Consider the following 27274-nt stretch of genomic DNA (forward strand, 5'->3'; position numbering starts at 1 on the left):
TCAAGCCATCAGAACATTTAGGATGTCTCGAAAACGCATCGTTTTAGGTGCCATTTGTTATAATAATTGAAACTACATACCGGTAGTTAAAAGCTTCCCATATTCATGATTTTACTATTGTAACAAGGGTGCTATGAAAGTATGGCGTTTCATTTCTGTGTCACGTTGATGATATATCAAAAGCCCATCTTTTTGGTACAGTTTATCATAGCTAAATACCGATTAATAACATTTGCAGATACAGCCGTTATAGAATGTATACCATATAACTCAGGCGCTTTAGTGTGTCAAAACCGTAGCGTAGTCGACAGCCTTGTGAAAGGTCGTGGGTTCGCATCTAGCTACTTGCAAATTTTTTTCATCTTTCGTTTTCGAGAAGATGATATTTATTTTAAATAAAGTATTTGCTGCAATTCTTGTTGCATAGGCCAATGACCAGTATGTTCCCAGTATGGCGAGAAATCTGTTAGTAAGGACCAGTCGATGTCAGAAAGTAACTGTTCGTCATCACTTTAGGAACGTTAATCCATACAAACATGTTCATATCCCACCACTATTTGGGGCGCCTCCAGACACGTCGTCGGCCTAGAATCTCATTGACTGGATTAAGACTTTCAGTGATGAGTCCTTCTTCTAATGAGTCCTGATGACCAGTGAAGACGTGTCTGGAGACGCCCTGGACACCAGTGGGATACCACCAACCTTCCATTCGGCCCGTCAACCAGGAGTTATAGTCTGGGCTGCTATTTCGTTTCGTAACAGGACCTCTCTGGTTGTCATCAGCGACACCTTTACAGCATGGCGGTACGTCAACGATACTCCTCTCTCCTTTTTGTTGCCCTTCATGGCAAGATAATGCCCGCCCGCACACGGCAACAGTTTCTACTGCTTCTCTTTGTGCTTGGCAAACACTACCTTGGTCAGCAAGGTCGCCAGACCGCTTCCCAACTGAGAACGTTTGGATTATTATAGGCAATACCTTCCAACCATCTCAGGCTTTTAACGATCTAACACGCCAATTGGACAGAATTTGGCGCGATATCTCTCGGGAGGACATCCAACACCTCTATCAATCAATGCCAAGCAGCATAACTGCTTTCATAAGGACCAGAGATGGACCAACGCATTATTTACTTGCTCGGATGGTGAAGCTCTCTCTCTTGAATAAATCATCCAATTTGTCCGGAATCGCATCATTTGTTAGCCTACAGATTTCCGTCCCATTCAGATACGAGGGTCACTCCAAAAGAAATGCACACTATTTTTTTAATCCATCTTTTATTCTACATGTTTTACAGTGTGTAGATACATCCTTTAGGAACAATATTTTCATTTCTCCACACAATTTCCATCCCTCTCAACTGCCTTACGCCATCTTGGAACCAGCGCCTGTATACCCGCTCAGTAAAATTCTGGACCAACCCGTTGGAGCCACAGTTTGGCAGCGTGCGCAAGGGAGTCATCATCTGCAAACCTTGTTCCACGAAGAGAGTCTTTCAGTTTCCCAAAGAGATGATAGTCACATGGAGCCAGGTCAGGACTGTGAGGCGGGTGTTTCAGTGTTGTCCATCCGAGTTTTGTGATCGCTTCCATGGTGTTTTGACTGACATGTAGCTGTGCATTGTCGTGCAACAGCAAAACATACTACTTTTGCCGATGTGGTCGAACACGACTCAGTCGAGCTTGAAGTTTCTTAAGTGTCGTCACATATGCATCAGAATTTATGGTGGTTCCACTTGGCCGATGTCCACAAGCAAGAGTCCTTCGGAATCGAAAAACACCGTAGCCATAACTTTTCCAGCAGAAGGTGTGGTTTTGATTTTTTTTTTATTGGGTGAATTTGCATGATGCCACTCCATTGATTGCCTCTTCATCTCTGGTGAAAAATGATGGAGCCATGTTTCATCACCTGTCACAGTTATTCCAAGAAATTCATCTCCACCATTCTCATACTGTTTCAAAAGTTCGCTGCATACAGTTTTTCTTGTTTCTTTGTGAGCCACTGTCACCATCCTGGGAACCCACCTGGCACAACCCTTTTTTAACGCCAACACTTTCAGTATTCTGCAAACACTTCCTTCCCCTATCCCAATGTAGCGTGACAATTCGTTCACTGTGATGCGTCTGTCAGCAGTCACCAATTCGTTAACTCTCTGCACATTGTCTGGAGCGTGTGCAGTACGAGGCCTGCTGCTGAGAGGACAATCCTCAATATTGCCGTGCCCGCTTTCATCATGTAACCTGCTTGCCCACCGACTAACTGTACTGCGATCGCCAGCAGCATCTCCATACACCTTTTTCAACCTACTGTGGATGTTTGCCACTGTCTCGTTTCCACAGCACAGGAATTCTATGACAGCACGTTGCTTCTGACGAACGGCAAGTGTAGCAGCCATCTTGAAGACATGCTGTGACGGCGCCACTCACGGGAACAGGTTGAACTAAGTTTGAAAATAAGTGCGAAGGATGTATCTACACACTGTAAAACTTTAACACATGCAGAATGAAAACTGTATTTTTACAAAAATAGTGTGCATTTCTTTTGGAGTGACCTTCGTAATTTCTTCGTGTTGTATCTTTTTTTTATTGGACTTTACATTCGTCTTCAGCGTTGGAGGAGAATCTATAGCCATTCTTCGATGTCATGTGCAATTCGTAGCTACCCACCAGTTTCATAATTGTGGAATGACTTTTTAGGAAAATAATGAGGGACTGGTACACTGATAGACGGTTGCCACCTTGTGATGTCATGATTTTAATTACGACTTATTATTGGAAATATTCTCATGTGCCACGCAGGGTGGGAGGCACCATGTCACGGATTGCACGGCCCCTCCCGCCGGAGGTTCGAGTCCTCCCTTGGGCATGGGTGTGTGTATTGTTTTTAGCATAAGTTAGTTTAAGTAGAGTGTAGTCTAGGGACCGATGGCCTCAGCAGTTTGGTCCCATAGGAATTCACAAACATTTGAACATTTTTATTGTCGTATAATACAAATATTCTTAGATCGCTTTTTTTTTAAGACTGGCTGCATTCTGCGTCCCCCTGCAGCTTCACCCATCAACAGGATACGGTCTGTTGGTCTTATCGTGGCCAGAGTCTCGTTACCTTGACCGCTGGCTGTCTCAGAAGCTAGACAGAGTCCCACTCCCACTCCCACTCCCACTCCCACTCCTTCTTCTTGGTCTTCTTCTTCGGTTCCTCTCTTCCTCTTTCTTTCTCTTTCTCTTCTTCTCTTCCTCTCTCTCTCTCCCTCTCTTTCTCCCCCCCCCCCCCCACTCTCTCTCTCTTTGTTTCACTCATTTATCAAATACCCAGGATGTTTCCGCCAGTTTCTAGCAGTTAACGCGTATTGAGTGCTGTCGGTTGCAAATACCTACATGGGCTGTGAAGTTCTCGGTGGTACTTCATCAGCCTTCAACCTGTGGAGAGGTGGCTGGTTGTATCTGACAGCATCGGATCGTCTCAGCAACAACAGCCCCGAGCCACCGCACAGCGGCGTGCTATGGCGAGATTCACACAGACTATGGAGATATTAAATATGGGACTCCATCTAGGAATGGGAAAAACCTATCTCTTAAAACCGATACCAATATTTTAGCTCTGAATATTTGTCAGTGTTTGTTTGGTATCGCTTACAAAAGGTGTCTTTTTTTTTACTAACAACTAAGTCCAAAATATCAACTAATCATAGCAGTAGTGCTAAAATTTTTGGTTTATTAATAATCATTTTTGAAAAAATGAGTAGTTTTTATTAGTGAAATTTCCATTGCTTTGAAATTGTGTTATTTTACGTAGAAAATGGGAATAGCAATCAGACAGAAACGAGCAAGAAACACATGGCTTAAGATCTGGTACAGCATTGGTGAGACAATAATGAACCTGTTAGCAAGTGGATGATACATTGTAAGGTATGCGTGTAAATACATTGTGTCAGACTTATTCCACCTCCTCTATATGGTAATTTCGTGCTGTCCACCATTAGTTGTATTACAGTATGGCACCATCTAACTAATCGAGAAGTATTTTACGAAGTGCAGTATCAATGAGGTAAAATGCTCACAAATAATTCCCTTACAGATGTAAGTAGCTGAATGGGGAGTGGGGGTGGGGTAAGGGACCCATATCAGGTTACATCCGAGAGCTTGAGCGTACCACACACAATAGTTCGACAGGCATGAGCGGAGTATCAGATTTTTTTTCTTTATTGTTATTTTCATACCTTTACAATAAAGGTAGGCCGGCAGCGGCCTATCTACACTGCTCTTCGGCCATAGAGAATACATACAGTAAACAGAAAGACCGAGAAAAACAAACATGGCGGATAAAAACGGGAGACAGACATAGTAAAATAAATGAAGCCATACATGGGCGCACTGTTTGGATAAAAAACGGTAATCACTGTACACACTGGAGAAGACAGAGTTTACACACATGAACGGAGGAGCACGAACGGAGAGACACTGAAGCACCGACGCGAAGACAAACACGAGCACTGGCAACGATCTCCAGCACACGAAGATGGACCATTCACACCAAAAAGCCGGGGGCTTGCCAGAGGGACGAGATTAGGGAGGAGGAGAAGGGGAGGTGGTAGATTCCAGTGGGAGAGAAGAAGGGAGGGGAAAGGGAGAGAGTAGGGGGGAGTGTGGAAGCCCAGGGAGGGGGGATGGGGGAGGAAGAGAGGAGGGAGAGAAGGGAGAGAAAGGAAAGAGGGTGTCCTGGAGGAAAAACATAGAAGGAGGAAGGGGAGGATCAAAGTTGGTAGAAGGGGTAGATGGAGGGGATGAGGGCATCATCAGGAAGAGGTGTTGGAAAGGAATTAAGTCATAGTGGATCTGCATGGGGGAGGGGTGGCGGATGCGATAGGCGAGGCGGAGCACGTGGCGTTCCAGGATTTAAAGGGATTTGTAGAAGGTAGGATTCCGGCGGAGGTTCGAGTCCTCCCTCGGGCATGGGTGTGTGTGTCTTTCTCCTTAGGATAATTGAGGTTAAGTAGTGTGTAGACCCATGGTCTAGGGGTAGCGTCTTTGATTCATAATCAAAACGTCTTCGGTTCCGGGTTCGATCCCCGCCACTGCCTAAATTTTGATAAATAATCAGCATTGGCGGCCGAAAACTTCTGGCATAAGAAGTCAGCCTCATTCTGCCAACGGCCTTGTCAAAGAGGGAGGAGCGGATAGAGGTTCAGGGCACTCTCTTGTCCTAGGGGTGGGAAATTGCCCCTAAAGGCGGAAGAATCAGCAATGATCAACGACATGAGGATGCAGAAGGCAATGGAAACCACTGCATTAAAGACACGTAACGTGTATCCACAGGACATGTGGCCTGTGTTTGAAGAAGTGTCATGATGATCTCTCCATTGGCAAAAGATTCCGGAATAGGGAGGATCTCCGGGAGGGGACTGCCAAGGGGGAGGTTACCATGAGAAAAAGATTGAATAATCAACGAAAGGATAACGTTCTACGAGTCGGGGCGTGGAATGTCAGAAGTTTGAACGTGGTAGGGAAACTAGAAAATCTGAAAAGAGAAATGTAAATGCTCAATCTAGATATAGTAGAGGTCAGTGAAGTGAAATGGAAGGAAGACAAGGATTTCTGGTCAGATGAGTATCAGATAATATCAACAGCAGCGGAAAATGCTATAACAGGTGTAGGATTCGTTATGAATACGAAGGTAGGGCAGAGGGTGTGTTACTGTGAACAGTTCAGTGACCGGGTTGTTCTAATCAGAATCGACAGTAGACCAACACCGACAACGATAGTTCAGGTATACATGCCGACGTCGCAAGCTGAAGACGAAGAGATAGAGAAAGTGTATGAGGATATTGAAAGGGTAATGCAGTATGTAAAGGGGGACGAAAATCTAACAGTCATGGGCGACTGGAATGCAGTTATAGGGCAAGGAGTAGAATAAAAGGTTACAGGAGAATATGGGCTTGGGACAAGGAATGAAAGAGGAGAAAGACTAATTGAGTTCTGTAACAAGTTTCAGCTAGTAATAGCGAATACCCTGTTCAAGAATCACAAGAGGAGGAGGTATACTTGGAAAATGCCGGGAGATACGGGAAGATTTCAATTAGATTACATCATGGTCAGACAGCGATTCAGAAATCAGATACTGGATTGTAAGGCGTACCCAGGAGCAGATATAGACTCAGATCACAATATAGTAGTGATGAAGAGTAGGCTGAAACTCAAGACATTAGTCAGGAAGAATCAATACGCAAAGAAGTGGGATACGGAAGTACTAAGGAATGACGAGATACGTTTGAAGTTCTCTAACGCTATAGAAACAGCAACAAGGAATAGCGCAGTAGGCAGTACAGTTGAAGAGGAATGGACATCTCTAAAAAGGGCCATCACAGAAGTTGGGAAGGAAAACATAGGTACAAAGAAGGTAGCTGCGAAGAAACCATGGGTAACAGAAGAAATACTTCAGTTGATTGATGAAAGGAGGAAGTACAAACATGTTCCGGGAAAATCAGGAATACAGAAATACAAGTCGCTGAGGAATGAAATAAATAGGAAGTGCAGGGAAGCTAAGACGAAATGGCTGCAGGAAAAATGTGAAGACATCGAAAAAGATATGATTGTCGGAAGGACAGACTCAGCATATAGGAAAGTCAAAACAACCTTTGGTGACATTAAAAGCAACGGTGGTAACATTAAGAGTGCAACGGGAATTCCACTGTTAAATGCAGAGGAGAGAGCAGATAAGTGGAAAGACTACATTGAAAGCCTCTATGAGGGTGAAGATTTGTCTGATGTGATAGAAGAAGAAACAGGAGTCGATTTAGAAGAGATAGGGGATCCAGTATTAGAATCGGAATTTAAAAGAGCCGTGGTGGACTTACGGTCAAATAAGGCAGAAGGGATAGATAACATTCCATCAGAATTTCTAAAATCACTGGGGGAAGTGGAAACAAAACGACTATTCACCTTGGTGTGTAGAATATACGAGTCTGGCGACTTTCGGAAAAGAATCATCCACACAATTCCGAAGACGGCAAGAGCTGACAAGTGCGAGAATTATCGAACAATCAGCTTAACAGCTCATGCATCGAAGCTGATTAGAAGAATACTATACATAAGAATGGAAAAGAAAATTGAGAATGCGCGAGGTGACGATCAGTTTGACTTTAGGAAAAGTAAAGGGTCGAGAGAGGCAATTCTGACGTTACGGCTAATAATGGAAGCAAGGTTAAAGAAAAATCAAGACACTTTCATAGGATTTGTCGACCTGGAAAAAGCGTTCGACAATATAAAATGGTGCAAGCTGTTCGAGATTCTGAAAAAAGTAGGGGTAAGCTATAGGGAGAGACGGGTCATATACAATATGTACAACAACCAAGAGGGAATAATAAGAGTGGACGATCAAGAACGAAGTGCTCGTATTAAGAAGGGTGTAAGACAAGGCTGTAGCCTTTCGCCCCTACGCTTCAATCTGTACATCGAGGAAGCAATGATGGAAATAAAAGAAAGCTTCAGGAGTGGAATTAAAATACAAGGTGAAAGAATATCAATGATACGATTCGCTGATGACATTGCTATCCTGAGTGAGAGTGAAGAAGAATTAAATGATCTGCTGAGCGGAATGAACAGTCTAATGAGTACACAGTATGGTTTGAGAGTAAGTAGGAGAAAGACGAAGGTAATGAGAAGTGGTAGAAATGAGAACAGCGAGAAACTTAACATCAGGATTGATGGTCACGAAGTCAATGAAATTAAGGAATTCTGCTACCTAGGCAGTAAAATAACCAATGACGGACGGAGGAAGCAGGACATCAAAAGCAGACTCGCTATGGCAAAAAAGGCATTTCTGGCCAAGAGAAGTCTACTAATATCAAATACCGGCCTTAATTTGAGGAAGAAATTTCTGAGGATGTACGTCTGGAGTACAGCATTGTATGGTAGTGAAACATGGACTGTGGGAAAACCGGAACAGAAGAGAATCGAAGCATTTGAGATGTGGTGCTATAGACGAATGTTGAAAATTAGGTGGACTGATAAGGTAAGGAATGAGGAGGTTCTACGCAGAATCGGAGAGGAAAGGAATATGTGGAAAACACTGATAAGGAGAAGGGACATGATGATAGGACATCTGCTAAGACGTGAGGCAATGACTTCCATGATACTAGAGGGAGCTGTATGGGGCAAAAACTGTAGAGGAAGACAGAGATTGGAATACGTCAAGCAAATAATTGAGGACGTAGGTTGCAAGTGCTACTCTGAGATGAAGAGGTTAGCAGAGGAAAGGAATTCGTGGCGGGCCGCATCAAACCAGCCAGTAGACTGATGACCAAAACAAAAAAAAAGAAAGGTGTGTAAGCTTAGGGACTGATGACCTTAGCAGTTAAGTCCCATAATATTTCACACACATTTGAACATTTTTAGAAGGTAGGAGGGGCGGCGATCCAGGAGGGATGGGCATAACAGAGTATAGGGCGTATGAGAGATTTATAGGTGTGGAGGACGGTGGAGGGGTCCAGACCCCCTGTGCAGCCAGAAGAGTATCAGGTCATGGCATTACCTTATCTTGAGTGAAGTGGCCCCTGATATTCATCTGGAGTAGAACAGGTATAGTTCCATTACTCAGAAAGTCGTAAAGTCCTCATGAAGTCGTTATCAACACAAAACTGACTAGTCTGTAGTCCAGTTCCATGGCAGGTACCCAGTTTCCAGTAGCATGTAATGATGATGATGTGTACAGCCTCCACCTGGCGATGATATGACTGTGGAGCTTCCGGTCGCTGCTTAGATGGGAACTCAGACCTCTAAGTGGCAGCACAAAGTGATTCATCAGAAGAGCCTCCTGTCCATTGTTGTCTGCTCTTCATCCACTGTGACACGATAACATTGATATCTTCTGCAATCATCATTGCTATCTGGGCAATATACAAGCGTTCACTTTAGGCACATATCGAAGCCAAATAGGAAACTGCTTGCGCCAAGCCACATGAGTCGCTAGTTCTCCCTCATTTACTCCTATCGTACCTACGAGACATAAATTTACGTCGTACGGCCTGTAGGCATCACGCGCTGACCTGCCCTTCCTGGTGTGCAGACTCGCCGTTCCGGACAGCGGTGAGCGGTGCTGTGCTGCAGCTGCAGGAGCGCGGCAACCTGAGCGCACTCAAGACGCGCTGGTGGAAGGCGCCCGAGGGCAAGGAGTGCCCCTCTGACGTGAACACGGTCGACAGCGCGGAGCTGGGCATCCTCAACGTGGGCGGCGTCTTCCTCGTGCTCGCCTTCGGAACGCTGGGGGCCTTCTTCGTCGCCATCCTGGAGCTGCTGTGGAACTGCCGTAAGATCGCCGTCGAGGAGAAGGTCAGTGAGAACACTGTGGAGACTCTGCTGTTAGCTTCTCACCTTGAGCTGATGGCTTGCTGAGGAACGTATAGGGTGTAACGGAGGGGTGTAGCAAAGGGATGGGGCACATCTGCCACGCATGGAAAAAGAAAGTATATTATAGTAACGCATCTGAAAACGCTTTTTGAAGGGTTGTCAAGAAGTCTAAATTATCATCTCGAGACAACAATTTAAAAAAAAAAATCACATACATTTCTATGGTCCTGGCACACACACCCATGCCACACAACAGAGATTAAAGATTCCCGCCATAATATTTTCAGACTGTACCAACATATATGAAACATTTTGATTTATCAGCTGCATGTTATAAACTACAACGAACATCTATAGCTGCACTTGCCACGGGCTCTCGAAAAGGCGTTTTTTTTTTTTTTTTAAATTGTGTTTATGAACCAAATCGTTGATGTATCATGTAGGGAAGTACGCTACTTCATCATTTGGATCTCTAGAAGCGAGTTACAGCCACATTCTATGCATCTTCTTACTAGTTAACACTCTCTTAAACAATTTTTTCATATTCGTGGAGATGTGTTCTGTCTATGCAATTAACTGAAGTCAGTTTGTTTTTTGCCATATGCGTTTCGCTTCTTTTATTGGTGAAGCATCTTGTCAATGAGACATATTTTAATTGAGTGTGTTCTACATGATAAGATGAGGGCAGGTCTGGGCCTGCCACAGGACACACCCTCTTTTTTAATATTGAGGAGAATGTAGTTCTTGTTTTAAGGTTTTATATGATGTCAGGACTTCTTCCCGAAATATTGTCTCTGAGATTGTTAAATGTCGCAGAGTGGCTCAGTCACCTATTATTTCTAATTAGTCATCCAGCCATAGTCATCTTTACTTTCGCCTCTACTGATTTTTTGTTCTTCTGTGTTTTGTCTGACTTTTATGGTTGATCTTTTATAAATCTCACAATTGCAGATTCGTATTTTCAGTAAGTGTTTGAGGATACGACATGGTTCGAAATTCATTGTCATTTTTCAATAGATTTTCACCAGAATCTTCTGTATTTATTTAAAGAAAGGGTATTGATGACCTCGTCAATATTGGGTCAAAGCGGTCGCCAATTCATTTTGTTAGTGCAGGTTGCCTACATCAGGGACAAGTATATACTCAGGGGCAAACCTGTTGTTCTTTGATTGACAGGTACTTAACTTATTGTTCTGCTAAAAGGATCCTTCCTTTTGATTGACAGGCACATAACCCTTCGTTCCCTCACCTCCTCCCACTCCCCTCTCCCCTCAGGAAACCTCCAACTCACCCCCTCCCCCTCGCTGCTTTCAGGTCTGAGTTATTGGAACAGCCCATCTCACTCTTATCAGTTTGATTGACTACTTAATTAAATTGATCAATTAATTAACCTGCTTCATCGTATTTGACGTCTTTATTTAGTTGAGAGTAGATCGATTGTGGTGTGTGCATTTAGCAGGTGGAAGACATGTTTGCTGGTTTTCTAGATATGAAAAACACCTTATTTGACTTTCTAAATTATACGGGTGACTTGGAATCTGTTACATCACCGACATCAGTATTCGCGAGTGGAAATATCACTTTCCTCTATTTACTTTTTCGAATTTCCACGTAAATGTCTTCACAGATATGATAAGTTTCTCAGTCGAACGTAAAAAACTATACCGATTTTGCTCATAAAACTAAATTAAATTGGACTTTGTCTATTTTAGTGGAAATTCACACAGTCCTTGCAATCATCCCTGACTCATATATCAGACAGCCGAAAACAGAGACTTAGGTCCAGTACAAACACAACCATACAATCCAAAAGTAAAGTAATGCATTACAACGATTTATCTTTAAAATATACCTAGTAACTTCGTACATTCCATCTACATGAGCAAAAATAACAACGGTCAGACGAAATGTTGACATGACGTAAGGTCCATTAAGTTGACTTTCACTCTTAAAACATGTGAGAGGAGACATACATTCTGCACTCAAACACATTTAGAAGATGTCATCAGTGTTACTGTACGTGACATGCAATGCAACATTTTACAAACCATAAGTAAACACAAGTGATAAAATCAGAACAAATGAAAGTCAATATGGAAAATGGTGAAACACATTACCAAACGAGTAATTAGATTGTTCAGATGATGTACATCATCACAACAATAAATATCTATGCTGAAAGCGACAACATGAAATCCCAAGGTATTTGTGCGAGAATTTCTACAAGATTGAAAGTGTTGAAAATGTACAATTATGACGAAGTGAACACGTGAATGTATCATTGTTTTTATGTATGTTTATCAGGCTACAGTGAAATCACACAAACAAAACAAAAAGGAATACAAATGTCACCAGAGAAGCGGTGGATTTATGTGTCACAGAGGATTGTCATATGTCCAATAAGACATACACTACTGAATAACGTAAGCAAGACAAGAATGTACGATTAAAAGAAACAATTACATGAAAATCTTGCAAGAAGTACGTGACATAAATCTTTGAAACAAACTATCGGTTGCGGAAGACAATGCCAACAATCTCGACATGGCACAGGTTTGTATGTCACAGACCTAATATTTAATTGTACAGAGCAAGACTTCACATGCTGATGCTGAGTGCCACGCTGGCACTCAACACACACAGTGTATTCTCTATTCAAGGAGGTGGATGGGAGTTGTTGCTTGTTACTGTGTGATGCAGCGTGCGGGAAGTTCTAGGGACCATGCACATGGGTGTGCCAATGAGTGTGGCACAGCTATTGGCTGCAGGGAGCAGCACCAGACATCCCCCCATTCGTCAGTCGTCACATTGGTAGGACCATGTAGTTTGTGGGCGACTTCTGGTGGTGTGGCGTGACAGGAGCGAAGTATGGGAAGATGAATTGGCTACTATCAACCATAGAGCTGCGTTTTACGTGCAGACTGGCTGGTGGCAAGAGTGCTAGGAGTCAAAGATGGTTGTGACAAGTTTGCATCCTCAAACAGACATCTACAGATCATGTTGCCGTAGCCTTTTACCCTGGGAAGAACCCTATGGCTTCTTATCCCTCGTTCTCCATTCGGCGGTTTAATCACATATCAAAGTACACGGCTCTTTGCCGAAATAAATCGCACATTACTGGAGACACGACAGAAACACTCTTGTAGCTGTTCTGAAGCAACAATGATCATGAGTCGAACTTTGAATCATGGATATTGATTTATCTCTGTAGCAATATAAACAAGAATGATGTAAAGAATTATCAACATTAGAATCAAGCTACAGCACCAGATGGAATTTTTTTAACACAATGGTGCGTTTCAGCCATCAAGGCCTTTTGCAGATGGTCGTGCATGTACACAGTCTGCTGAAACTGATCGTGATGTTAAGAAAATAAAATTGCAGCTGGTGCTATAATACGGTTCGAAATAATTACTATAGTTGTGGATATCCTGGATTGAATCGCCGTGTTCAAGATACTGAACAAAAGAAAATTATCACCGTCACTATCGTCAACATCACCAATTGTCACTTGATGTCCACTACTTGATAAAGACCTCATCTAAATCCCATGCATGGCCTTCATTTGCACGCGACCATTTAGCTCCCACATTTTTTCCTAAAGCCATCGACCCAGCTTCAATTGTGTTGGCTTCTCTCTTTTCTTACCTCTTAAATCCAGCAGAGAACTTCGATGATGCACCCACCCTCCCTCCCTCTGCCTACTTCTGATGCCCACTGTCATTTCATTGTCACTGCAGCATAAGTACGTCGTACCCTCCAGTCTATTCTCTGATCCATTTGTTTTCTTTCGCGTATTTTCTACCGACAATCAGCGTGTGTCTCTCTATTGCTCATCGAGCAAATCTAGTTTCTGAATGATTTTCCGCACTAAAAATTCAAGTAATGGACTCCTTGCAACTTTCTGTGTCATCCCGCACCATTGGTCAAAGACTAGCAGCAAGCTGGAGCAGGGAATTACCATCCCATGAGCGGGCTGTCGGTAACACCACATCACAAACGGGCGCTCTTAGTCTGGTGCCATAACTGGGAAGCATGGACAACTGATGAATGACATCGCATTGTGTTCAGCAATGAATCGAGTTTCCTCATGTGTAACCTCATGTGTAACCTCTCGTGGTGACGTTTTTCGACAGGAAAATGCTCGTCTGTGCATGTAACGTGTCTGTTTGGACTGCCTGCGTGATGTTGAGGTACTCCTGTGCCCAGCGAGAACCCTATATCTGTCTCTGATAGAACATGTGTGATCCAAGCTCGTCGACAACCTTGTTTCAGTGCCAGGGATCATTTGCAATAGTTGTGGGCCAGCTTGCCTCAGGATATGGTACCATTATTATATGATACGCTTTCAAACCGAAATACTGCATGCATCCACGCCATAGTGTATACAGAATACATATGATTAGAATAGCCAGAAGGTTTTAGCAAACGTCACCAATTATCTTACCATAAATACTCAAGAAGCTTTGCTTTAGCAGTGAAGCTTACAACGCGCACTCCTTCAAATGAAAAAATATAAAAATCTTTCTGTTATAATGATAAAACCTTGTCACATCTCTTGGTCTGCGTCTTAACATTACTGCTTGCATTAGGTATTAATGCTGTTACTTGAGAAACAGTTGCAACAACCCATATGACTACATCTACATCTACATCCATACTCCGCAAGCCACCTGACGGTGTGTGGCGGAGGGTACCTTGAGTACATCTATCGGTTCTCTCTTCTATTCCAGTCTCGTACTGTTCGTGGAAAGAAGGATTGTCGGTATGCTTCTGCGTGGGCTCTAATCTCTCTGATTTTATCCTCATGGTCTCTTCGCGAGATATACGTAGGAGTGAGCAATATACTGCTTGACTCTTCGGTGAAGGTATGTTCTCGAAACTTCAACAAAAGCCCGTACCGAGCTACTGATTGTCTCTCCTGTAGAGTCTTCCACTGGAGTTTATCTATCATCTCCGTAACGCTTTCGCGATTACTAAATGATCCTGTAATGAAGCGTGCTGCTCTCCGTTGGATCTTCTCTATCTCTTCTATCAGCCCTATCTGGTACGGATCCCACACTGCTGAGCAGTATTCAAGCAGTGGGCAAACAAGCATACTGTAACCTACTTCCTTTGTTTTCGGATTGCATTTCCTTAGCATTCTTACAATGAATCTCAGTCTGGCATCTGCTTTACCAACGATCAACTTTACATGATCATTCCATTTTAAATCACTCCTAATGCGTACTCCCAGATAATTTATGGAATTAACTGCTTCCAGTTGCTGACCTGCTATTTTGTAGCTAAATGATAAGGCATCTATATTTCTATGTATTCGCAGCACATTACATTTGTCTACATTGAGATTCAATTGCCATTCCCTGCACCATGCGTCAATTCGCTGCAGATCCTCCTGCATTTCAGTACAATTTTCCATTGTTACAACCTCTCGATATACCACAGCATCATACGCAAAAAGCCTCAGTGAACTTCCGATGTCATCCACAAGGTCATTTAAGTATATTGTGACTAGCAATGGTCGTACGACACTTCCCTGCGGCACACCTGAATCACTCTTACTTCGGAAGACTTCTCTCCATTGAGAATGACATGCTGCGTCCTGTTATCTAGGAACTCCTCAATCCAATCACACAATTGGTCTGGTAGTCCATATGCTCTTACTTTGTTCATTAAACGACTATGGGGAACTGTATCGAACGCCTTGCGGAAGTCAAGAAACACGGCATCTACCTGTGAACCCGTGTCCATGGCTCGCTGAGTCTCGTGGACGAATAGCGCGAGCCGGGTTTCACACGACCGTCTTTTTCGAAACCCATGCTGATTCCTACAGAGTAGATTTCTAGTCTCCAGAAAAGTTATTATACTCTAACACAATACGTGTTCCAAAATTCTACAAGTGATCGACGTTAGAGATATAGGTCTATAGTTCTGCACATCTGTTCGACTTCCCTTCTTGAAAACAGGGATGACCTGTGCCCTTTTCCAATCCTTTGAAACGCTACGCTCTTCTAGAGACCTACGGTACACCGCTGCAAGAAGGGGGGCTAGTTCCTTCGCGTACTCTGTGTAAAATCGAACTGGTATTCCATCAGGTCTAGCGACCTTTCCTCTTTTGAGCTATTTAAATTGTTTCTCTATCCCTCTGTCGTCTATGTCGATATCTACCATTTTGTCATCTGTGCGACAATCTGGAGAAGGAACTACAGTGCAGTCTTCCTCTGTGAAACAGCTTTAGAAAAAGACATTTAGTATTTCAGTCCTTAGTCTGTCATCCTCTGTTTCAGTACCATTTTGTTCACAGAGTGTCTGGACATTTTGTTTTGATCCACCTACCGATTTGACATAAGACAAAAATTTCTTAGGATTTTCTGCCAAGTCAGTACATAGAACTTTACTTTCGAATTCATTGAACGCCTCTCGGATACCCCTCCTCACACTACACTTCGCTTCGCGTAATTTTTGTTTGTCTGCAAGGCTTTGGCTATGTTTATGTTTGCTGTGAAGTTCCCTTTGCTTCCGCAGCACTTTTCTAACTCGGTTGTTGTACCACGGTGGCTCTTTTCCATCTCTTACGATCTTGCTTGGCACATACTCATCGAACGCATATTGTACGATGGTTTTGAACTTTGTGCACTGATCCTCAACATTATCTGTACTTGAGACAAAACTTTTGTGTTGAGCCGTCAGGTACTCTGTAATCTGCTTTTTGTCACTTTTGCTAAACAGAAAAATCTTCCCACCTTTTTTAATATTTCTATTTACGGCTGAAATCATCGATGCAGTAACCTCTTTATGATCGCTGATTCCCTGTTCTGCGTTAACTGTTTCAAATAGTTCGAGTCTGTTTGTCACCAGAAGGTCTAGTATGTTATCGCCACGAGTCGGTTCTCTGTTTAACTGCTCAAGGTAGTTTTCAGATAAAGTACTTAAAAAATTTCACTGGATTCTTTGTCCCTGCCACCCATTATGAACGTTTGAGTCTCCCAGTCTATATCCGGCAAATTAAAATCTCCACCCAGAACTATAACATGGTGGGGAAATCTACTCGAAATATTTTCCAAATTATCCTTCAGGTGCTCAGCCACAACAGCTGCTGAGCAAGGGGCCTATAGAGGCATCCAATTACCATGTCTGAGCCTGCTTTAACCGTGACCTTCAACCGAATTATTTGACATTTCGGATCACCGTCGATTTCCTTCGATACTATTGCACTTCTTATCGCTATAAACACGCCTCCCCCTTTACTGTCCAGCCTGTCTCTGCGGTATACATTCCAATCTGAGTTTAGGATTTTATTACTGTTTACGTCTGGTTTCAGCCAACTTTCTGTCCCTAGTACTATATGGGCATTGTGACCGTTTATTAATGGGAGCAGTTATGGGACCTTTCTATAGACGCTCGAAACCAGAGGACCGCGATCGGTTCTGGGAACGATACTACAAATAGTTAGCTCAGATTCCACCCCGCGAGTGAGGCTTTCCGCCTTCACCAATTCCGCCAACCGCCTGTACGAACTGAGGATGACCTCTGAACCCAGACGGCAGGAGTCATTGGTGCTGACATGAGCAACAACTTGCAGTCGGGTGCACCCAGTGCTCTCTATCGCCGCCGGCAGGGCCTCCTCCACATCTCGGATGAAATCCCCCGGTAAGCAGACAGAGTGAACACTGGCCTTCTTCCGCGACCTTTCCGCTATTTCCCTAAGGGGCTCCATCACCCGCCTAACGTTGGACCTCCCAATAACTAATAATCCCCTCCCCCCGTGTGCCTGCTCGGACCTTGCTGAAGAAGCACCCACATGTCCACTCACAGGAAGAGCGGGCGATGCCACACGGCCAGCCTCCACATTGACCCTCCGCCTCGTGCGCCGCGCACGCCGCTGAACCCGCCACTCCCCTAGGGGAGAGGGTGGCCCAACCGTGCCCGGTACCCGCGAAGGGACAGTGGGTGAAGCATGTAACACCTGGGGTGTACCATGCGACGCACCGGACTCCCCACTGCCGCTACACTCCGAGGCAGCAGCCTGAAGACGGCTGACCGCGGCCATCAACATGTTCAGCTGTTCGCGAACAGTGGCCAGCTCCTCCTGCGTCCGTACACAGTAGTCACACATCCTATCCATCCTAAGAAATCACTTTACTGTAGAGAGTTAATCAACTTTTAACTAGACTGCTAATTCACTAAAGGCAGCTGATAGTTGACTAAACTGTGGTTGCTAGACACTTCTTGTAGAAAACAATGAAAATAGCACTACCTGTCTCTGGACTGTATTGAAAACAAACACTAGCACTACTGGCACTATGGTTGGCTAAAGGGACTCTCTCTGACTGTATTCAAAACAAACACGAAATCTATGGAACACTATTACTAGCACTCGACAATTAAAGCTTCCTAAAAGCAAAAATACACGGAAGAAGAAGTGACAAGTAAGAAAAATACAGTTAATACTTAAATTAACGTAGCTCGCTGCACAGCAGACGTGAAGCAGACGGCAGTTACGATGCCACCTCTCATGACTTCCTCACATCATAGAACATCATGTCTTTTGCGATGTCAAGGTCCATTTACCTTTTGGGATTTTCCTCCCGATACCTGTAAGTGTAGTATGTATTGTCTTCATTTTTTGTATGCCTTATATCTTTAGAGCTAGTTTTATTTATTTACTTTCAATACAGTTACCTTCTGCGTAGCAGGTCAGGCCTCTTAGTTCTGGGGTTGTGATAAATATAACCACCCAACACCTTGATTAATCTGTTATCTGTCGGCTTTGCTTTCCTATGAAATTTGAGTGCAGTTTGATCGGATCGTTTGAAGAATGGTGGAACCTTGATGAAAAATTTCGTGGTAGATGAAAGGCGAGACTCAAGATCCAGTTTTGCATTCACTGTAGTTTGGTTATATGACAGTCAGAAGAATTTCCACATCAGTAGTGTATTTAAGTTTACAAAAATAAGTTTTTATTAATCATTTCATACTTACAATGAGCTGATAAATCTTACAAAAAATGACAAACGCAAATCAGAAAATGAATGGTGTTTGATTGGTAAAGTATTCTTCGGAGTGCTCGCTGGTTTGGCCAAACCAATTTGACTCACAGACACGGCAGTATATGCCAGAATTGTCGAACGTCAGACGGCCAACTCAGGGCGAATAAGTTTAGCCTCGTGACACATAATATGTCTGAGATGATATGCAGTTCCACTGTCGGTATAGTTAGAAACTGCCATTGCACTTAGGCCACCACAAGTCTTACCCACTAGGGAAAGACCTGAAATTCTCCACCAGAGGAGGACCAGAAGATGAAGAAGGTAAAGAATCACAATCACTTTCCACCAAGCCCCAGTACAGGAGCCGAATTAGCAGAAAAAACCCGCCTCCACATTGTACAAATCAAACTATCCTCTAGTCATTGAATCTCACCTCATGACTGTTCTGCTGGCCTGGTGGCACTACGGTTTCCACGCTGGGGGAGCAAGGCTCTAGTTTGCATGTCCTTAGAGGAGCCAATCAGCTGTTCAAAATCTCTCTTTTCTGAAAAAAGATTTTAGACCACGATGCCGTCATTCTCACGGTAAGCATAGCCATATTTCGGCAAAAAACGTCTACCTGTACGGGACCAAAGTCCCTCTTTTATGGAGAGGTCTAATATTTCCAGGCCAACCATTTCCAGTTTCTGAAAGGAGGAGGAGGAGGATATTCGTGTTTAACGTCCCGTCGACAACGAGGTCATTAGAGACGGAGCACAAGCTCGGATTAGGGAAGGATGGGGAAGGAAGTCGGCCGTGCCCTTTCAAGGGAACCATCCCGGCATTTGCCTGGAGTGATCTAGGGAAATCACGGAAAACCTAAATCAGGATGGCCGGACGCGGGATTGAACCGTCGTCCTCCCGAATGCGAGTCCAGTGTGCTAACCACTGCGCCACCTCGCTCGGTCTCTGAAAGGAGGCTGTTAAGCTTCCCAGACAGTTATGGCCATGAAACATTTGTTTTTGCTGCTCACTAAACGAACCTCGCGACTTCCTGGTGTCAGGGGAGTTACAGTCTTGCCTCGACTAAACATGTGCACCAGCCGCTCTGTTCATATATGGGAATGTTTGTATTTTATGACCATCCCACCAGTTACACAAAAGTTCAGTTTATAGCAATCTCTCTTAAATGGCTTCCTCCACCCACTTTCCGCCAACTGGCCGCCTTTGCGATGGTCTGTCACATGGTCCAGGAAGAATGTTTTGCTAACTGACTCCCTCCTGCTTCGACCCTAAGTGGGAACAGTGGAGTGCCATAGCCCAAAGTCCCTTTTCAGGTATAATTCACGGAGCGCTTCTTCTCCGAATCACTCGCACAGCCAGGTCGCTGGACACAACATTTGTGGCCCACAATCCATCTTTCTCGCTGTTCCCTGTCACCTCCGCTACAGCTCCTCGGGTACAAGCTCTCTACAGGCTACATATTCAGTTACATGAACATTCTGCCTGCAATTTCCTGATGTAAAAGAGTCGTAAACCACACATACCAAATGCTCTACTGAGAAACACTGAGACCATGACCTAAAATATGAATATTTATCTGACCAACAGTGCAGTTAAAGTGAGAGAGTGGCATGCCACCTCTCATGTGACAGGGTTTTTAACCAACGGAATATTATTAGATGCACTAGTCAACCCCTGGGAGATTAGATTGAAATGATACAAATTACACAGCAATACATAGGCTAACTTCCTCATATTACAGTTACAGATTGTGTATAACATTGTATCTTGTTTGAAAGTACAGTATAAAAGACCACTTTTAGTCAACCCTTATATTACAGTACAATGGTGAACGAATTTCCAGCTGTTCCTTGACATTTAGTTGAAATACACTTATTTACAAAATAATATACTGACATAGCTTCTTGTCGTAAAAATGGTCTCATCTTCTAATTAAAGTTGTAATAATGTAAGAATTCAGTGAAACTTAATATAAAAGTACAGCAGTAAAATCAGTTTCAGTCACATCTCTTTGTCTGGTTAAAATACAAAATACAGTTACTAATCATGCCTTCACATTGTAGTTGATATGCAAGTGTATAATAAACATGGTCTCTGATTTCAACAGATCATAGAGCAAGTGAATACATTTAAATATTTAGGGTGCATTATTACATATGGGGCAAATAATTAAATACAAAATAAGATGGACCTACTTAACTATTTGTATCCAACCACACACAGGCTGTTAGGAAAAAAAGTCCGCAAGGATAGCCTACTGAAGTTCTCTAAGGTTTGGCTATACCTGTGCTGCTCTGTGTATGCGAAAACTGGACTCCTAAGAAGAGAGACGAAAAGATAAGAGAAATGTGTGAGATGTACTTTCCAAGATGTATCGCTGGATATACTTTTAGGGATAAAAAAAGAAATAATTACCTTCGAGCTGAAATGAATTCGCAAAACGTAACTGCCACAGTAACAAAATACCATATGTCACATGCAACAATCACAAAAACAATAAAAGAATGTAAATCAGGAGGTAAAATCTCTTTAGGAAGCCCAATGAAGAGATGGGTTGACCAGTTTTCAAGGGGATGGAAAGGACCAAAAGCCCCAGCCCTTCATGTACATGATGAGGATGTTAGCTGGCATTAGTATGACCACTTACAAAATCGCATTGTATATTTGTATATCAGTAAAATTCAACTATAACATTAACACATACTGCACACTGAAAAGAGAGAAGGGAATGACAGAACTATGTCATGGTTTAAATACAAGAAAAGAATATGCGGATAGCGAGAACCAGTAATAAATGACAGGCTGGGTTTTATATATCTCGATTGGCTCTGTCTGCTCTCTATTGACAACACAGTCTTAAACTTCACGAAATTTATTCGCCGACTGCGAATTCTTTGACATCAGCTGTATTACATACAGCGCACGTGAAAATTCGTGGCGGTGGGGGACTCGAACCCAGATTTCCCGACTTTTTGCGAGCGGTCGCCTTAAACCATTTGGCTATCCATGCACGCTCCCTGGACCGATCCAGACCTCCACATGCCACACTATCTCTCATAATGCTCACAACGTACTTGGATTCCCGTAATAGGGAAAAGGGGACTACATTGGTCACGGCTCAGCCAACAAAATATATTTTGAAACCGTATTAAAGGCAGTAAATAATGTAGAGACGATCAAGAATCAGGGACGGCACTTTCAGTCGGGTAAAATCGTAAAGAACCAGTAGGGGGTCTTACAATGCGATGAGAATGTCACGGAAGTTGTCGATTTTTTTTAGTGTTTAATTCATTGTAACAGTAAGAAGTTTACATTTTTTTACTCCACGAATTTCGCCTTGTAAACTTTGCTTCGTGAGTATATATGACAATGACGACATGTTTGGTAAAAACCTTCTGGTTATGTTAACTTCTACGTATTCTGTGTATTTAAATATACTGGAGCTGTCGACTACAGCTCACACAAAATATTTTGTACACTGAAAGCTTAGTTTTGAAAATCTCATTTAGTTTACCACAAACGCTTCTGCTCACTTTTTACTCTTCCATTAACTTCTCTTGCTGGCACCCCAAATTGTTGTCTTCAACTACCCTATTTACCGATGCTCATTATCTTGTTCTATAACGTCGTTGCTAATTCTTACAGGTTTCTTTTAGGTGTCTTGTTTGCTCAGATTGTTTTCATTACTGGGATTCTACTCTTTTTTTAATTAATACAATTACATAATAACTTTTTTCCTGAAAAAATGCGTCAATAACAGCACAGATAAGTGCAATCTTTCCTTACAGATTTCGTCCCGGGATCTTAAGTATTGAACTAAAGCCGAATAATCAATTTAAATTGGACTCCCAGTAGGGTGTGAGACGAAATTCAGCCGCGAAACGCACTGTGTTCTTTATTTAGGACCTAAGCCGGCGGACTGGCGAAGCGCCAAGGGTTCTGCTTTCGGTGATGCAAGAAAATGCGCCGCGGGCGACTCCGTCGGAATCCGCAACGACTCGTTGGCCAACCCTGGATAGTATCCAATCCCACAAACGCCAGCGTTTTTGCAAGTATGTTCCACGAAACCTTGCAGTTCTGCAAAATACAAAACTGTACTTCACTTTTAAGAGCTTCTCCACTCTTCAGCAGCTGCCCTGCGTTCCTATTCGCCAGCTTTCGCGATCGTGGCAGTCTTCCTCTTTCATATCTCTCTTCATCGTCATTCCAAGTACTAGTGCCATCCACGTTAATCTCGACCATCAGGACTGCTTTTGGCCATCGTTCTTGCTCCATTCGCCGTAAATGGCCATACAATTGAAGAGTTCTATTCTCAGCCCTTTGCACGACTGGTTGTTCCATATCCATTACCTCCTCACTTTTTCTGCGGTCTTACCTGGGTATCCTCGCTGACTTCCTTCTTCCAGCCATCTCTATTGCCCGTATTCTGCTTCTCTGCCGCTCCCCCAGGACCCATCCTTCTGCACCGTATGTCAGTATTCTTTCCACTACTGTTTGCAGAATCCTCTTCCTTGTTTCTTTTGATGTTGCTTAGTTCCACTGAACTCCATTTAACATTTTAATTTGCTCCTCTTGCCTGCTGGATCCTGCATTCCAAATCTGATTCCCGAGGAATGGATAATCGATCTAAGTATTTAAACTGTTTTGTAGCTTTAATCATTCCTTGTGGCAGTACTACACTCATCAGGCAAAACATTGTGACCTCTGCCCAGCGTGTCGTTGGACGCTGCCTTGTCGTTGGGGGCACTTAACGCACCATGAAAAGTATGTAAGTGCAGCAGAGACGGATAGGGGATCACCCTAGCGAGGATTGCATGGGGGCTTAATTAAATAAAGAATGCAAATACTTTTAATTTTCCGTCGCTGTCTGTCCGGTAACGCGATCTCGTAACCGGTTGGCCCTGACCAGTATTAGTACGCAATCTGACTGCATAGAACAACAACAAAGAATGAAACAAAATTTCCGTTAACACAATTAATTAATTAAGTCCCCAGCAACTATAAAACCTACGAAACAACAAAACACAAGTGTAGCTGTTCTGTGTGTGGAAGTGTGATTCAACATACACATCTGGCACGGTTCTTCCTCAATAAGACCAGATATTTTAAACACCATTTATACTGAAGTAATTAAAAAAACCAGAAATACTATAATTGCACATAGAAACCACAAATACAGTCTAATACAAGAACACGAGCCGGATGCTTTGTTGACTGAACCTGTGACCAAGAGGCATTATTGTGTAAGACATTGAAATAATAAAAAAAAAAGGAATTTTTTACCTTCATATATATTGACGAAAAGTACACTCTGATCATTACAGCATCTCTATTCGAACAACATCTGCTGTCTAGTCCATCAAAAGAACGGCACACGACATGGCCTCAAAAGGTACAGCTATCCACATCCTCTCAGCAAAGCACTAACCACCACCACTTCTGAACAATCACTCTCCACGACGACTTCACGACAAGAACTGCCAGTGGAGGCGGGTGAATAATACTCTTTGGCGCAATCTCTGGCGCTGTGACTCAGTGTAGCCACCTTTCAAGATATGGTCTGCAGATGGGGAAATCCACTGAGATAAGCGTCTTTTTCAAAGGACAGATTATTGTTACGAAAATCCTGTGAACGAATGGCAACGCCCTTCCCGCAGTGGAAACGTCGGTTCCCGTCAGATCACCGAAGCTAAGCGCTTTCGTGCGTGGCCGGCACTTGGCTGGATGAACGTCCGAGCCATCACGCGCTGTTGCCATTTTTCGGGGTGCACTGAGCCTCGTGATGCCAATTGAGGAGCTACTCGACCGCATAGCAGCGGCTCCGGTCAAAGAAAACCATCATAACGACCGGGAGAGTGGTGTGCTGACCACACGCCCCTCCTATCCCCATCCTAAGCTGAGGATGACACGGCGGTCGGATGGTCCCGATGGGCCACTTGTGACCTGAAGACGGAGTGCTGTGAACGAATATATTGAAAACGGCGAAGATGGTTGAATGTTCACATGCTACTGTCGTGAGTATCTACGGAAAGAGGTAGAAGAATAGTGAAACTATTACTATGCAGTGAATGGTTGGACATCCACGACTCTTCGCAGAATGTGGGGTTTGGAGGCTTGTCTGCTCTGTAAAGAAGAGTGAATGGTGATCTGTAGCATCTCTGTGAAAAGAGCACAATACTGACACAAGCACAAGTGTTTCGGAGCACGCCGTTCATAGCAGATTGTTGAACAAGGAGCTCCGCAGCAGACTACCCCTGCATGTTCACATGTTGACCTAAACCCAACGACATCGTCAATTACGATTGCAGTGGGCACGGGACCACCGATACTCGACCGTCGGTCAATTGAAACGTGTCAGCTGTTCGGGTGAATCACGTTTTTGCTACACTAGGTCGATGGTTGTCTCCACAAACGCCGTCATCGAGGTGAACGGCGGCTCCGTGATGCCCCGGAATCAGTGATTTATTTATTTCCAAAGACAGACAAACAAGGTAATAAGTAGGTGGTCATAATGTTCTGACTCATCAGCTTATATCCCTTCCATTTCCTCCCACAGCTAGACGTTCTGTTTTGCTCATATTTATTCTAAGCCTGCCTCGTTCAGATGGTTCCGTTAACTTCTTTATCATAAACTTCACATCCTCTCTATACTATCAGCGACTGATCATCGGCAAATAATAATGAGTAGGTAGTACCATGCTGGAAAGGAAACCCCATCCTTCCAGTATGCACTGGATATGTAGTTAAAGCAGCGTCGGCGACATACTGCAGCCCTGTGTAAGTCCTTTAAGGGGCTCCGGAACGCCCTATACTTGCAATGTTACAATAACGCTTATAAATTACATCTTTCCTCACAAAGTATTTGAGGTAGGAAGTTGAACTTTTTACAGATTATTTATTGAAATATGGGCTACAACTTAATACAGGGATTTTACAAAATTTTAGTTCAGTTATTAAAGATGATTTTTTTTTAAATTGTAATGAAAATTCACAACATTTTTTTTGCAATTTTTTATTTATATATTCAAAAATATACAGTTTTTTGGAAAAAGGCTGTGTTAAATTATGCAGAAGGTACTGTGTAACATTTACTGAAAGTTTGAAACAAATATGTTTGGAAGATCCTTAGAAAACATGTAATTAGTATGAGAAAATAAAAGTTTTGGGAATCGAGCGACAAAAATTGGATTAACTTTTTAGTGCATTCCAGGTCCATAGGATGGATTATCTTCATCCTCTGCAAACTCCTCCTCCAGCTTCCTCTTGTTCCTCCCCCTGTTTACTCTTGCTTGTATTTCTAGACTCTTTACAGCCCTGTCTGCAGCCCGAAGGCGTTCCTTGTCTAAAGCAAGCATCGCTCGTACCATGTTAGAACCTATCTTCATTCCCATATTTCTAAATACCTTGCACCTTACAATGTTGCCATCATTGAAAGTCGCAACAGCATCATACACACCAAAGTGAAGTGTTTCTATTCCAACAAATACAGTTTTGGGGATTCTCGACCATATAACACTATTTACACTTTCATTGGGGTTTTGAGTTTTTCCGTGAATACACTTTTTCAACAGTTCAGTTATTATTATTAATAATAATTATTATTATTATTATTATTATTAATAATTATTAATAATTGGTTAATAATAACACCATTTGACAGCATTTTAACAGCGCCACAGTGGGTCACGCCCATGTAGAACACATTTCAAAAAAAATTTAAAAATAGTTGTAGTCTTCGGAATTGAACAAATTATATATCTATTAAAAGGTAATAGTCTGCAGATTCATAAAACGCAAAAAAGTAAAAATTGAACTTTTCATGATTTTGAGCCATTCCGGAGCCCCTTAAATATTTCGAAGTCTCACTCAGCTTTCTCCCTGTTTTAACTGCTGCGTACGATTGGTGGTATTCTTTGAATTAGGGAAATTTTTGTTGTGCTTCTACATCTGCGTACTCAATCACTTCACATAGTCTATGGATGGGTACAGAATCATACGCTTTTTATAAATCCACATGTACTAGGTATACTTCCTGACCCTTAGAACACACCTTCTCACTTATTTGTCTAAGGCTACAAATATGATCCATACAAGATCATCCAAATGTAAAGCCTACCTGTTCTTCTTGCATCTTTACTACGGTCTCATTCTTCAACCAGTTTTTCAGTCCAGTGCTAAAAAGTTTGTTGATGTATGTCATAACACTAATTCCCCTTCAATTATTTGGGTGCTTCTTGTTTCCTGTTTTGTAGATAGCAGATATGTATGATACGCATCACTCTTTTGTTATTTCCTATCCCTCCACAGTATGACTGAACAATTTGCATGCAAGTCTCACCATTTAGAGGGTCCATATTTCCACAATTCCATCACAACTCCTCCCGGTCAACTTACCTTATCACTTTTGCCTTTTTTAGCATCTCTTTTACGTCTTTCTCTAGTATATGTTCTATATTACCTAATGTACTGCTTCTGTTGTAAACTTCTATCACGTGGTCTCTTCTTTTTTTACTAAAAGTTCTTCAAAGAGCTTTTTCCACTGTCCAATAGATATAGGCTGTATTGTGGGCGCGGGATTGTTAACCATTTTCATCTTATTTATCATCCTCCATTCTTCTGCCGATATCCTATATACAAGTGAATGCTCTATTGCCGAACATATTCTTTCCCATTCTTCTTCCGTACATCTTGTTGTAAATTTTTTTGCCCTCATTTCATATACCGTGTGCCTATTCCAGTACCCTTCACTCCCAGAGTTTAACCGTGTATGATACAGTTTCTTCTTTCCCTCAACCATCTCCAACAACTCGGTGATCATCCATTCAGTTCATACTCTTCTCTCCCTCCTCCGCTGCTTCCTTAATTGGCTGTTCCAGGTAACTGTATAGGTCATTAGCACCTCAGTCTTCCTCCACAGTATCCAATCGTAGATTTAA

At 42.8% G+C, this 27274-nt stretch overlaps 1 protein-coding gene across 1 annotated transcript in view; it reads left to right on the top strand.

The window, feature by feature from the left end:
* The window catches only part of LOC126162132 (glutamate receptor ionotropic, kainate 2-like), a 267360-nt gene that overhangs the window by 223003 nt on the left and 17083 nt on the right, over positions 1 to 27274 (top strand). Inside the window, exon 16 of the mRNA XM_049918426.1 lies at positions 9065 to 9327. Within this exon, the coding sequence (XP_049774383.1) occupies positions 9065 to 9327 (263 nt within the window). The remainder of the gene's footprint in view (positions 1 to 9064; positions 9328 to 27274) is intronic.

The sequence above is a fragment of the Schistocerca cancellata genome, chromosome 2, assembly GCF_023864275.1.
Source record: "Schistocerca cancellata isolate TAMUIC-IGC-003103 chromosome 2, iqSchCanc2.1, whole genome shotgun sequence".
Classification (NCBI taxonomy): Eukaryota; Metazoa; Arthropoda; class Insecta; order Orthoptera; family Acrididae; genus Schistocerca; species Schistocerca cancellata.